The sequence below is a fragment of the Spermophilus citellus genome (genome assembly GCF_964194105.1).
Source record: "Spermophilus citellus genome assembly, chromosome: 9".
Taxonomy (NCBI): Eukaryota; Metazoa; Chordata; class Mammalia; order Rodentia; family Sciuridae; genus Spermophilus; species Spermophilus citellus.
Genome location: NC_138191.1, coordinates 19,400,083 through 19,415,239, shown reverse-complemented (window position 1 = coordinate 19,415,239; position 15,157 = coordinate 19,400,083). Strand labels below are relative to the sequence as shown.

Below are 15,157 nucleotides of genomic sequence, written 5' to 3'. Positions count from 1 at the left end.
AAGGCAAGAAAGAAGTCAAGGTTAGAGAGCTATATTAGAAAGGAGTAGCACATAGGTGGTAGTTGATGTGCAAGGGTGAAATTGCTATGGAAGAGTGGACAGAGTGCAGAGACAGTGAAAAAACACCAACAAAACAGAGAAGAAATAGAAAGGAAGGACTGGACCAAAGGAGAATGAATGGAATCCGAAGAGCCAAGACAGGATTTTCAAGATAGTCTCAACATTTTCAAAATACGAGTTTAATGACCATTAGTTAACTACTATTCCACAAAAAGATTGCCCTAATTTCAAAAAATTTGCATACTATCTTATATTTGTTAACAGATTGAGAAAATAAATTAGAAATTGTACTGCACACTTAATACTAAACCTATCAAGCATAACATAACTTTTAGACAGTTCAGAAGGCACTTTGGGTCTTGTTTTCTTTCCCCTTTCCCCATGGCCTCAGGGCATCATGATGAACTCCAATTATTTTATTGCCCTGGTCAACTGTAGGAGTGCTGATAAACTGACCACTGGATAAATCCACCTTTACATGGGGAGGCTCACTAGTAGCACAGAGAAGGGGTATTCAATGCCCTGCTCAGACTAAGGGGCCAACTGATCCACGCAAAGACATGAGCCCAATCCCAGGAGAAAACTAAAGAGCCTCTGAGCCTTCAGTCTCTTCCCTTCTTCCCCACTGCTGGTGAATACGTGAGACTTGTCACCTGGTAGGAAGTTCAGCAAATCAACCTCCCGCCCCAGCATCAGAATAGCCTAGAAATGACAGTGACACCCACACAGAAGTCCTGAGGCCTCTCAATAGCCATCCAAGGGCTCCAGTCAGAGTCCACTGATGTTCTAGGTCTGAGAGCTGAATTGATAAATGGTGTGCCCTCCCTGGGCTCTGATGACAAGGTCACACCGTGCCTGTGAATTAGCAAACGGTCATCTCTGTTACTGGCACAGTCAAAGGTGACAAGTAAACTTAAGTAGAGGTGTTAGGAGATGGTTCTGCCCAGACTGCCAGATTCAGGCCTGGCTGGGACCCTGGATGGTCTAGGAAAGAAGCAGAACTGTTGTGTGACCGTCAGGACAGGTCAACATGGAACATGCCTCTCCTGTCCCTGCTGAGTTGGACTGCTGGATTTGAAAAGGCATCTGCTGAACTGTACTGCTCCTGATGGTGTGGGAGACACTGTTGGGAAAAGGAACAGAGTCGGCTAGGTGTGAGGCGGGGCTGCTCTCTGCCACCCTGGCCATCGTGTGGTTGGAGGTGGCTGGGATTTTGTCTTCATCCAGAATCACTTGGAGTCGGAGCTATTCATCATCATCATCATCATCACTGTCGTCATTCTCGTCTTCATCAGAATCATCATCGTCATCCTCCTCGTCCTCCTCGTCATTGTTGTTATCATCGTCATCATCTTCGTCTTCGTTGTCATCATCTTCAGTGTTGATCTTTCCAGAAAGCACATCCTCAATCCAGTCTTCCAGCTCCTCCGCTGTGGGCAGGTCATCATCGTCTGGAATCTCCATCCAGACACTGTCCGCCTGCAGCAAGGGACACAATGAACCAGGGAGCAGGTGCATGAGGGCAGGGCCAGACCAGAAGGTTCCAAGCAGCTATGTTGACGTGGCCCCCATATGTCTTACACCTATCAGGAGTATGTACACATTGTTAAATGCCAAGGTGCAGAATGGTATGTGCAGTGCCCTGTTCGTGTAACATAAATTGAAATGTGCATCCCACTGCCCAATGGCTGTACATGTATGTGAAATTTCTGATAGGATACTCATGCAGCAACCAGCAGGCATGGTAGTGCATGCCTATAGTCCTAGCTCCTGGCAGGGTGAAGGTGGGGGCTGAGGCAGAAGGATTGCAAGTTCAAAGCCAGCCTCAGCAACTTAGCTCAGATCTAAGCAACTTAGCAAGACCCTATCTTAAAATTAAAAATCAAAAGGACTGAATATATGGCTCAGTGGTAAAGTGCCCCTGGGTTCAATCCCCCGTACTGCAGAAACAAAACAGAACAGAACAAAATAACAACAAACCCAATGTAACAAGAACCAATGATTTGTCAAGGAATGGGACTAGGGATGAAGTTAAGGCAGTGAGAGGGGAAAAAAACCCCACTTTTCCTTTTCATTTATTATCCTACTATTTCATTTTTTATCATTTATATCACCTATTTCATTTATACCCCCCTATTTTATTTAAATTGTTTTAACTTGAACATATATTCATTTATTTATATTTAGGTACTGGGGATTGAACCACTGAGTTACATCCCCAGCCTTTTTTATTTTTTACGATAAGACAGGGTCTCACTAAGTTGCTGAAGCTGGCATCCAACTTGCAATCTTCCTGCACCAGCCTCTCAAGTCTCTGGGATTACAGACATGCACCACCAAGCCCAGAAAGCATATTTTTCAAATTATTTTTTATTATTACTAATTCTAAAAGTAGTTTACAAAGTAAATGAATGTAGAGCTCCCTGGGTTATTGAACAACTAACAACAGGGCGAGAGGACATTGCTAATGGACCCTGTTCACAAGATTGTCGACTTCAATTACTATGGCTCTAAGGCGGGCTCTGGTGATCATCATTTCTGTCTGCTGTTTGCCTGGTTGAATCTGTCCTCACTTGTTATGGGGGAATTGCATCAGAGTCTGGGCTGAGGTCTGAAATTCCTCACACTCTGCCAGTCCAGCTCACTGGTTCTTCTCACCTTAGTTCACCAGCACCTGAACTGTGAGAAGAATCCCCTTAACTGTGTAGGATTTTCTTCCTTCTCTTCATGGCCTGCTCTCCAGCTGTGGGGTAGTTGCAGGCATGAGCTTCTGCACCACAACTACCCCTCGCTGAGGATACAATGACCTCTCCAGGTGTGGGCTCCCTTATGTGAACAGACCTTGTTGTCTGGCGTTGGGAAGGAGAATTTTCTTGGAAGGGATTGATGAGTTGGACCAGGCTGGTCTCAAGCAAGGGAATGTACCCAGGGAGCAAAGCCATGGAACTGTAGCTTAAGACTAGCTTCAGAGACCAGGTTTGGCCACAGTGGCAAGTTTCCTGAGCTCAGGCAGGGCCAAGGGTTCTGCCCGTCTCTAAAGCAGCTGATGATCTCACAGTCTGGGCCACAGAGCAGCAAACCATGCCTGCTGAGGGTGCCTGAGCAAACCTTCATGAAGGATACTCACGTCTGTCACATTCACCACCCCAATCTGTGGCTTGAATAGATCAATCTTGAAAGTCTTCTCCCAGTAAGCAACAAGCTGCAACAACAACAACAAAAAATCAGATTAGACAGCAAGCAGAGGGTGATCCCTGTTAAAGCCACTCTTTGTGGCTGGACTCACCTGCCATTCTACCATAGTAACTGGGTCACCATGGGTTCAAGGTCTTCTGCACACTTGTGGGTACTTAGGAAATTGAAGACTTGGCCCCAGCCCTCAGGCACTTTAAATAAGCACTTAATAAAAGATGTCATAGCCCAAACTACGAAAACATATAATATAAAAGCTTCTACAGCTGTAAGGAAGAAAATTACAGAGATGGTCCAACATTGATTCCCAAATTACTTGTGGCTCTTTTATAGTTCAAGGGTGATGAAAGAGCTGTTTCGCTCCATCTCTCTCTCAGTGTTCCATTCGAAAAAATCCCTTATCTTGTGCCACTTTGCTATAAGAAATGGCCAAAAAAAAAAAAAAAAGCAGTGATCTACCATAAGTTGGCATAAAAAATAAATAAGAGGAAGATTTCTTCATTCAGCCAGGCTTGGGCTCCAAGTGGACAAATATCTGGAACAGGACTGCAGGAGCCAGAGGCCATCAGGCTGAGAAAATAGAGACACCCATTGGTAAAAAGTGTCCCAGGGAAATATAGGGACTGATGAGCACTGGGATTTTCAGGAATCTGGAAATCACAATAGTGTGAAGCTTACTCCTTTGCAAAAACCAAGGCAAACACACAGAAGTGACCAAGAGCATTGCAGATTAACTACAAGCTTACATAACAAAATAGTAAGACAAACAAGAAATACAACCAGGCAGAAGCAAATTAAAAAAAAAAAAAAAAGCTGTGCTCTGTTCAGTCATATATGGCCAGGACTTTCTAGAGTTACTCAGAATTATAACATTGGCTTCAAGTGTCATAGAAGTCCCTGTCTTTGATTCACAGGATTGGGTATCACGACACTTGAGATCATTATATCCCTCAATTTTCTGTATTTAATCATAGTAATCACGATTTTCTGGATTTAATCATCATTTATAACCTACACAACTAATATTAATTCCTGGGAGATAAAGTTGTCATTTAGTGAGTGATAACTTCTACTCATTACGTGCAGTTAGCTCTACTGGAAATGATCACCATAGACCTAGGTTGGCAGATCTCTTCAGCTGTCATTCTTTTCATCTGTCTGATAGAGATCATGATAGCACCTGTGTCACAGGGTTGTCGAGGGGAGGACTTGTGATGGTGCATGGACAGAACTCCCTGTAGTTGCAGATACCCAGTAGAGGGCATTATCTAAATTCATAATCATTACTACCGGATTCACGTACCATACAAATTCTCTTCATTCTTTTTAAAGCCAAGCATAATGAAAGCTTCCTTGATCATTGACACTGGTTAGAGTTCGGACTCTAAGGTTCTTGCACCTTTAATACATGTTAGATACTCCCCAGCTCCTGGGGGACGCACCGTGGATGAGGTAGGCATGATCTCTGCCCTCAAAGAGGTCTCTCCACCAAGTTCTTAACTCTTCAAAAAAATATTAATCTCTGGATTTTATTATGTAGTCATTCAAGTTGCTTCAAAATGATGGTTCCTGCTGGCCAGAGCAGTGCACGCCTGTAATCCCAGCAGCTCAGGAGGCGGAGGCAAGAGGATCACAAGTTCAAAGCCAGCCTCAGCAATGGTGAGTCGCTAAGTAACTCAGTAAGACCCTGACTCTAAATAAAATACAAAATAGGGCTGGGGATGTGGCTCAGTGATTGAGTGCCCCTCAGTTCAATCCCCGGTACCCCCTTCCCACAAAAATGATGGTCCTCACCCAGAAAATGAAAGGCATTACAGGGAGGGACAGTGGTGGGATGAGTTGCATCGATGGAGAATGGCAGAAGGAATCCACCCTGCTCACTTGGGTGGGTCTCTCTGAGAGTCTCCAACTCCTGTGTCTGGGTTATGAGAACAGTAGTAAGTCTGGCCATTTCAGTGACCGCACCAGGCCCCAAGTTCAATGCTCTCCCATGAGCCAGGATCTCCCACACCACAAGGGGGTGGCCCCTGGGCTTCTTTAAGTACCCTTACTTATTTTATCTCCTCCTTCATGCTTGAGAGCCTCATGCTACACACAAACATGAGACTGAAGGTGACCAGAAATGGGGCCCTGGCCTGAGCCACTTACCAAAGGAAAGTCATCTGGGTCGATCCACACGATGCTCAGGTCAGGGTTGTCAGTGTTGTCCCGGGCAACCTGTTTCAGGATCTCCAGGAACTCATAGCCATCTGAAGTAGGATTCAAGAAGGTTGAGTAACCCCTGCACACACATGGATTCCCACACGGAGAGCGGAGAGCTCATCTTTCCATGAGGGTGTCTTAGGCCATTTGGTGTGGGTACCCTCAATTATAGGATTAGTCTATAAAATGAGTCATATGAGGTTTCCAGCCACAAAGCATCTTATGTGAAGGAAACTATAAAAGTTTTCAATAAAGAAATTAAAAGCTCACACAGAACTGACCAGTTTCTAACCTAAAGCCAAGTCCCATTTTTTTCACTTGCATAGCCTTAGTGAAAAAGCTTAGTGCCCAAGCAGATGACCCTTGCCTGTCCCCAGTGACCCTGAGCCATCTCTTAGAGCATGTGCTATCCGTCAGAGTTTCCCCACATCTGCTCTATGGGGCAAGGGCATCTAAGTCTTCCCTTGGTTCTGTACAACCTGGAATTCCTAAAATCTTCCAACATAGTGTGCTCCTGATCCACAGTCAAATGGGGCTTCCCACTCCCTCCTTCACCAGTTCTGTTTATACTCTGCCCTCCCTCTGTTCAGTCAGCAGTATCCACTGCCCTCAGGGAGGGATGATTCATATAGGAAAAGCAGAGACAAGGCTTCTAACCTTCAAGAAACAAACTTTCAAAAGCCTAAACCTTAAAGAGCTGGTGCATAAAATCTTCACTATAAGCAAAAATCCTAGAAGAACTCTTTGGTAAGAGATGGCATACTATAAACCCTCAGTGCCACTATTCTATCCCTAGCTAGAACAGATAAGAGTTTAGATTCTGGCAGGTCCCTGAGAATAAACAGTGTGTGTGTAAGTGTGTGTGTGTAAATGTGTGTGTGTAAGTGTGTGCAGGAACCCAAGCTGTGTGTGCACATGTGTCCACCTGTAGAATCTCCATAAGGGTCAGGGAATCCAAAAGTAGAGAGGACTCACACTTTGCTTCAGAATAAAACTCAGGCAAATGGAAGTCCCCAGAGTGTTTTAGAGAAGCCCTTAGCACGAGGGCAGAAGGAGTCCGGAGGCGTCACGGAGCTGTCTGGGCATCTGAGGAACATGACTAGAGTCAAGATGGAGACAGACCTGATGATTTACTACAGTTAAGTAGTAAGGGACTGGGCCAGTGGTGACCTGCTTAGAACAAGGGCCGCAGGGCAGACAGAATGACAGACTTCTCTGAAGAAGCCCATGTGGACAGATAATGATGACCCCACCAGCTATGCCTGGGAACCAGCAAGACCCGAGTCCTTAGGATGGTTGGGTGGGGTTGAGGGACAATTAATTCGGTGGTACACAACTCCAAGTAGACATTTAGGTTCAGCTCTAAACGATTCAGTTACTTTCTCGCCTAGCTGAATTTATGGCCTGAAGTTTAGATGTTTGTATATAAACAGCTCACCAACTGCTTGAGAATTCAGTCCAGCAACTTCCCTTTCTTTGAAAAGCATCTTCCTTCCTCCCAACTTCCCACCTATGACCCATGGCCTCAGTTTAACAAAACTCCCTCTCCAGCAACTGGCCTCTGTTTGGCTATTTCAGCCCTTTGGCCAAAGTGTTGCTTACAATTCTTCTTCTCTAATATATTCCAGATATAACGCATACTATTAGCAGCTCTGCTTTGGGTGGGTGTAGTCTCTTTAAATATTACTAACTCATACTGAGGAGTCCCACTGGTGCCCTTAGGCATATATTACCTGGAAATCAAAGTGACAGCTAATGGAGAAGAGGGTCTTTATGGCCTGCAGTCTCTTCCTGCAGAGATGACTATGTTGGCCTAAGTGGTTTGTCAATCTCTGCTCATCCTTATATTGCAAATGAGATTATATGGCAGTCACCTGAGATTGACAGGGCCTGTGCTTTAGAGTTCATGCATCTATCACCTCAGGGATGAGATCAGGGATAGAGGAGGCAGGGGTGGGGTTCTGCTCCTCCTTCCTATAGGTGTGGCTGAGAAGGTCAAGCCCCTCCAGAATGTCACCAGCTGTTCTATGTGGTGATTGTGGCTCTCCTCCAGGCACGTGCCCATGTCATAGGAGAAGGAAATAAGGAAATGCACAGAGCATCTGTGGATTTATGGATCATAATGCACAGACAGCTAGGAGGAAGCCCCCCCCCCCCCAAAAAAAATCTACAGTTACTGCTTTCAGCAGCAGAGAAGAAAAGGAAGAATAATTGAGGTGACATTGCCTATTTTCTGGAAGATGAGATTCTAATGTTAAAGTGACCTTGACGGATCTACAACACAAAGAGGATGAAACCCAACAACACAGACCCAAAGGCAAGTAGAGAGTAAACCCGAGGTGCAACCTGAGACTGATTTACATAAAGAACAGGAGAGAACTGAGGCCACAGAGAGGAGCTCAAGTTCTCCAGAAGCCATGCTTAGAGACGCAGAGGGCACTGTCTGTAGTCAGAACTACAGGCTGCATGGACAACAGAGCACTGGAGTTTTCTGATGGAAAAAATTCACATAATGTTAGGGTTCATAAAAAGGAATGTTCCATGCAAGAACCATCAGCACATTTCTGTTCTACATTTTATAGCAGGTTCAGAGATAAAAACAATAGAAGAATAAAAATTGAGTTGTAGAAGAAAAAATAAAATGGATTAGAATTTTGACATAAATAAAATGATTCAAAAGTGGGGATTTAAAGCCTGTTTTTAAGAATATGAATGGTGTTTGTGAAGAGAACATTCTTCATGTCTACAAAGGAGCAAGGAACGCTCAAAAGCCATTCAAGGAAAAAATAAATAAGATTGGTATTAAAACAGAGAAGTTTCATTGAGATCCAAGGGCAGCCCTTTTTGGGAGGTGGGGGTGGTACCAGGTATTTTACTCAGGAGCCCTCAGCCACTGAGCCACATCCCCAGCCCTATTTTGTATTTTATTTAGAGAAGAGATCTCACTGAGTTGCTTCGAGCCTTGCTTTTGCTGAGGCTGGCTTTGGATTCACGATCCTCCTGCCTTAGCCTCTCAAGCCGCTGGGAATACAGGCGTGCACCAATGCGTCCAGCAAGGGCAGCCCATTCACTCGTGGGGTGAGGGATTCTATAATGGGCAGTCATCCATGGCCCCGGATATTTTCAATAACAGAATAGCCCATTCTTCAAGGAGGTAGCCATCACAACACTGAAACACATGGGTTCTGGGGCCAAATGACCTGGTCTAAATCAGTGTGTGATTCAGGCCACATTATTTAATGTCTTGTTTCCTTGTGAGTAAAATGGGGCAATGATGATACTACCTACTTCATGGGGTGATAGTTTGTTAAATGAGTATCTCTGAGGCACTTAAGACAGTGCCTGGCATGCATTATTTTTCTTCAATGATCCAACATTTTTCTGAATGCAAGGAAGCCGAAGAGCCCCCATAAGCCCAGCCATTCATCTGTGTATTCTATACATATGTATTAAGAGCAATGACCTGGGTGCCAGGAGAAGGTTAGGAACAGTCTTGGACCCATAAGACAGTATGTCCAGGGGTGGTTCTTTGTGGCTCCTGTTGCTGATTCTGTGAATGAAGAGTTTTGGGACATCTGTATCAGCTGGTTGACGGAGAACCTTGCCTTCATAATTGAATTAGAGCCAGTTTAACTGCTTTGTTTGTAAGGCATTAGCTCACTTGAATCTTCCTGATTCAAGGGGTGCAAGCCTCCAAGGCTGTCCCCTCTTCAGTTCCCAGCCTGGAGTAGAGCTGTTTGAATGGCTTCTCACCAGGCTGGGAAACCTAAATTAGGGCATCTCACCTGGTGTCATATGTATTCCATTGCTAAAATCCTAAGTTTTAAGTTCATTTTTCTGCTCTGGAGAGCTTCAGTTTCTTGGTAAAACTTGCAGGTACCCTGGACAAGGAAAATAGTCACTGGGGAGCCCCCTCAGGCCAGGATGTCGGCTGCAGAAAGCCTATTTCGCTTTTGTAATTAGACATTAAGCACAGGAGTAGAGCACAGCTGGAATTGCGAGAGTGGACCAGTGCGTTTGAAGCAAATAAATGTTTCCTTTATCAGTGATGGGCCTGACTTCAAGGTCTTTTACCACCCTAAGATACCATCTCACTCCAGTAAGATTGGCAGCCACTATGAAGTCAAACAACAAATGCTGGTGAGGATGTGGAGAAAAGGGTACACTTGTACATTGCTGGTGGGACTGCAAATTGGTGCGGCCAATTTGGAAAGCAGTTTGGAGATTCCTGGGAAAGCTGGGAATAGAACCACCATTTGACCCTGCTATTGCCCTTCTCAGACTATTCCCTGAAGACCTTAAAAGAGCATGCTACAGGGATACTGCCACATCGATGTTCATAGCAGCACAATTCACAATAGCTAGACTGTGGAACCAACCCAGATGCCCTTCAATAGATGAATGGATAAAAAAATGTGGCATTTATACACCATGGAATATTATGCAGCACTAAAAAATGACAAAATCATGGAATTTGCAGGGAAATGGATGGCACTAGAGCAGATTATGCTTAGTGAAGCTAGCCAATCCCTAAAAAACAAATACCAAATGTCTTTTTTGATATAATGAGAGCAACTATGAACAGAGTAGGGAGGAAGAGCAGGAAGAAAAGATTAACTTTAAACAGAGACAAGTGGTGGGAGGGAAAGGGAGAGAAAAGGGAAATTGCATGGAAATGAAGGGAGACCCTCATTGCTATACAAAATTACATATAAGAGGTTGTGAGGGGAATGGGAAAATAAACAAGGAGAGAAATGAATTACAGTAGATGTGGTAGAGAGAGAAGATGGGAGGGGAGGGGAGGGGGGATAGTAGGGGATAGGAAAGGCAGCAGAATACAACAATTACTAATAGGGCATTATGTAAAATTGTGGATATGTAACCGACGTGATTCTGCAATCTGCATTTGGGGTAAAATTGGGAGTTCATAACCCACTTCAATCTAATGTATGAAATATGATATGTCAAGAGCTTTGTAATGTTGTGAACAACCAATTAAAAAAAAGAATTGTAATGCAAAAAATAATAATAAATAAATAAAACATTTTAAAAAATAAAAAAAAAAAGATTGTGACCAGCTAGCTTGAAGGAATAGCCCATAATTCAAAAACTACGTGTAGAGAAAAGGGGGGAGGGGATGCTATTCAGGCTGAAAGCCCCCTAGATTTGGCAGCTAGAGGACTATTCCCTGAGGCTATTAGAGAAGCACCAATTTCCAGAGCCACAGAAAATCCCCAACATCCTGAACACCAGGCAGGTGCACAGCCCCCTGTCTTTTGCTTTGAATATTTGCAGGGTTAAAATCCTTTGACCCCCCTAAAGGCCAAAAATGAGATTGATAATCCTTAACAGTCAAGAATGTCTTCTTTGCACCCAACTCCTTGTGAAATCTCCTTCTTTACAAGAAGTTAATTTCCACATTTCTTCCTTTATAGACACAGGACTTTGTTCTTTGTATGCAGAAAGTCCATCATCATGCTGCCCCGACATTTACTTATTGAGCACTTACTGAGTACAGAGTACTTTTGCATTTAGTCTTCACGTCTGGTCTTGATGGTCTTATCTTCATTTCACAAAGAAAAGGAAGCAAGATACAGGGAGAGGAAGTGACTTGTTCAGACACATATGAGCAAGTGGAAGATCCAGGAGTCTAACTCAGATCTTTAGTCTGTTTGTCTGGAGCTGTTTCCACCATTCATCTTCCCTCTAAGGTCTCAGCCCTCTTCACAGTAATGCTGCCATCTTCCTTCCTTCCTCAAATTTGTGCCCCCGAGAACCTCAAACCTTGAGTAACAGCTTCAACATCAGGGAGGCAGGGGCCGGGTCACAGAGGGACCAGTCCGTGTTGTAGCCGTGGCACTGGTGGGCTGCGCCTGCCTTTCCCATGTTGCAGGGTAGTCCCTCCCTACCTCTGATCACACTCCTGAGCCCTGTCCTCCCCACAGCCACAGTGAGATGGGTGGGTTAGCCTGGCGATGATGCTGAATACCACGACTAGAATCTCAGATATGGACCAAAGTAAAGAGGAAGGCCCTGCGAACTCCAATTCCTCTCCAGCCTCTTGGGCTTTGGTCCCCAGAGTCCAGGACCCAGGACTGAGGGATGCATGCTGAGCCAGAAGGTTTCCCACGGCAAGCCAGTGGCCTCTGGGAATCATATCTTTGTGGGAAGAGAAACCAACCGGTGATTATCCTTTCCTGATTCCCTGGCAGAGGCTGGTGGGAATGAGCCTGTACCAAGCCCTTGGGGACTAGCTCCAGGCTGGGAGCAGCCATGATGGGAGCCAAGGCCCCATCTGGCAGAGGCACATGTCTTAGTCAAAGCCATGGCCCAGGAGCAGACAGACCTGCCGTGTGCTGCCCCCCCCCCCCGCCCCTACCTCTGTCCTGTAAGCTAATCCTGGGGAACTGGCTGTGCTTAACCTACTAGGCACTGGAAGGATCCCTCCCCCGACGCCACATCCTGGAGAGTTGTGAGCCTGAGGGTCTCTGCCCAGGCATAGAGGCTGAGGGTTGGAACAGCCATGTGACAGGTACACAAATAAGTAGGCCAGGGGCCAGCCCGTCCTGCAGCTTAGAGGTTATGTCTGGAGAGGACATTAGGTCTGAAGTTGGGGGACCTCACACAGGTTCCTTAATCCCTCTGGGTCCTCCGTTTCTCCCTCTGAAAATGGAGCAAATAGTTGCCTTGTTACTCCACAGGCTTGCTGATAATTAGGAGACGCTATTGTCATCATGTAAAGATGGTGTGGTATTCGTCCTGGGCCTTCTTCCTTTCCCTCCTATACCCATATCAACCTTTTATTCATTTGAAGTTTTTTCTCACTACTTTCATTTTTCATTGATGGGAAGGTTGTTTTTTTTTTTTTTTTCTTTTGCCTTAGGAAGGTATATTTTGAGTCTTCACAATGTTCCAGGCCCAGGGCCAGGTGCTGGGACACACAGGCAGATAACCACCCCCGCAGGTCTTCTCTCAGAAAGGCTCAGGGGGTCCTCAGGCCAAAGCCTACTTAGTAGGTATGGAATTCTCCAACAGCAGAATTCTGTGAGCCTGTGCCTTAGAGGGAGCCTCAGAAGGACAGACAAGGCTGGCAGTTCTCCCTGACAAAACACAGTCACCCAGAAGCCACATGTGAGAGCAAGATGTCTACTTAGAACGGGGGACATTGTGTGGGCCTTGTATTTTTGAGATGGTGCCTGAGACATAGGACCCTGCCGTTCCTTACTTAGACTTATTTCTATGTTCTGCCTTCTCCTAATCCTTGAACCCCAGAATTGGAGAGAAGCATAAGGTGGTGGTTACAGAGCCCAGACTTGGGGCTGGATTGCTGGGTTGGAATCCCATTTCTACCTGTTACTTGACATATGACTGTGGGATACTATTTAACTTCTCTGTACCTGTGCATCTTCCTCTGTACCCTGGGGAAGATGAAGTAACAGCCCTTACCCAGAGAATTAGTGTGAAGATTACGTGCACTAATGTTTGGAATGATGTTTAGCACCTAAGCTAGTAAGAATCAAATATCAAACTTGCTAAACCAACTTTAAATTTAAAAAAAAAAAAAACTCAAAGAAGCATTTAGTGTTCCTGTTTGAGACAATTGGTCTCAAAAATCATTTTTACAAGAACCTGAGGCAGTGGAAGCTCAGGTGCAACAGGGCTTGGAGACTTGCTTCTAGGGCCTGTCACTAATCCTGTTCCACTCCTCAAGACAGCAGCCTGTCCTTGCCTTTCCAGCTTGTTAGTGCTAATATTCCTGGTGCCCTTGGAGGATATCCATCCAGCACGCGCTCATGTAGAAACGCTGCTTTGCAAACCTTTCATCAAGTGTTATAAAGAAGATGTCAGCCTGATGCAGACACATCTGGGGGAGGCAGGAAAGAAAGTCCTTCATTTTCAAACCTGTCAAACAAGCAGCTCTGGGCCAGCACTTGAGTGCTGCTGTGGGAGAGAAGGTTTGGGTGGAGGTACTTGGGCTGCTGTGGGTCCCCAGCAAGACAACAGAACCCGGGCAATGTCCTTCCCAGCCAGGGAGCTGCCAGCACTGGGATGGGATCTTACTGCAAGGAGAAACCTGACGGTTACGCTCCAGGGTCAGGACAGAGGGCACTGCCTTCTCCCAGGAGGCCTGCCTATCCTCAGCTTTCTGTGGAGGGCCACCATAGCCCTGCGAAGGTCAGAACTGCAACAAAAGTCCTTGTGGATCCAGGCCACAGGGAAAGATATGAGTGGTGGATGCTGCTTTATAATCTCAGATTCCAAATCCTAGAACATCAGTGAGCAGCAAAGAAAGTGGGATTCGCCTTCATTAACTGGGCGCTCAAGCTCCCAGATGGCTCTGCTCTCTTCTTGCTCTCCTGCCCTCCTCCTGCTCACACAGCCCTTGCCCTTTCTCCCTACACTGCAGCAGCACTGAGCATGCTCAGAGCCCGAGGCCTGCCGGTTGGCAGGGGCACTGTTGGAGAGGTGGTGTGGTAGGGTGGACTTTTTCCCAGAAGAAGCCCTCAGGAAGTCTAAGCTCACATTTCTGTGGTCCCATAGCCCTGTGATCTTGAGCATGCTTCTGAGCTTGTTGGGTTTCCATTTTCTTGTCCTTCAAATACTGGAGGTGGAGGGGGTGGTGAAAGACAGCGGAGAAAGGAGAAGGTGCACTGAATGGTAGGACTCAGAATGGCATATACATAAATGTCTGCAGCATGTCTCCCCATAAGGGTGTGGGTGGGGAGCCAAACAGCCCTCAGCTTAATGCCACTGCTTCCCAGCAAGTTAACCTCTCTCAGCCTCAGCTTCTTCCACTCCTAAAATGGGTATAAAAATAGAACCTCCCTTGTGGGATTATGTCATATAAGCACACAGTGAATGACCATTATCACCACCCTCATCATAATCACGATACCTAATCCTGATGCTCTAGAGAGCCTACTAGAATGTGAACTTTAGTTTAGGTGCTGTGGGTGCTACAGGCAAGTTACTTAATCTCTTAGACTCCCTTTCCTCATATGTCACTGGAATAATAATTAAATCACCATCTACACATCACCGAATGACTTTAGGACTAAATGAAATCATCTACAGAAAACTCCCAGCTCAGTTCTTCAATACTGTTAGCTCTTTAAGAAGAATTGTGCTGCTTTCCTGGATGTATATATACCCTTCCTCCTTTGGCAGGGCAGGTAGCAGCAGTCTGGTTAGGCAATAGGTCCTGCGCGACTTGTTAGCAAGAGCAAAGTTATCCAAGGAACTGTCCTGGGCAGAATTGAAATTCTTAATCCTGTAGCCAGGCTTCTGGGCCCAGGTTACACATGGATGCCCCTGCAGGTAAATCACTGACTAACCACAAAGTCAAAGTCAGGGACCGAGAATGGAAAAGCCCTTCATTTTTCCAGTCTGATTGGCAAGGTCCTCCCTCTGCTGAAAGATGATGCTTCCAGAGCTCCTCCCCCTCCCCTCAGTGCAGTGCTTCAGCTCCTGAGAAACAAGCCCCAGCTTGGTCTCCTTGGGAGAAAGGCAGAGCTTTCAGGCCCAGGGATATTTGTGTAGGGAGGAGGTAGAAGAAGTTTCAGGAGCTTGATTCATTACAGCAGCAATCTCGGTCAAACAGGTTTCTGCAATTCAGGGAGGGCTCTTTGTTCCATTGTTGCAGAGAGCCAGACAGGCCTCCCCACCATGCTGGAAGGGGGCAGTGGGGGGGGGGGGAGGAAGT

At 45.7% G+C, this 15,157-nt stretch overlaps 1 protein-coding gene across 1 annotated transcript in view; it reads right to left on the bottom strand.

The window, feature by feature from the left end:
- Positions 1–219: 219 nt before the first annotated feature.
- CASQ2 (calsequestrin 2) overlaps positions 220–15,157 on the bottom strand; it is a 69,325-nt gene continuing 54,387 nt past the window's right edge. Inside the window, exons 9-11 of the mRNA XM_081307449.1 lie at positions 5,401–5,501; positions 3,188–3,262; positions 220–1,539 (exon numbers count right to left, since the gene is read on the bottom strand). Coding sequence (XP_081163575.1) covers positions 1,306–1,539; positions 3,188–3,262; positions 5,401–5,501 — 410 coding nt within the window. The 3' untranslated portion in view covers positions 220–1,305. The remainder of the gene's footprint in view (positions 1,540–3,187; positions 3,263–5,400; positions 5,502–15,157) is intronic.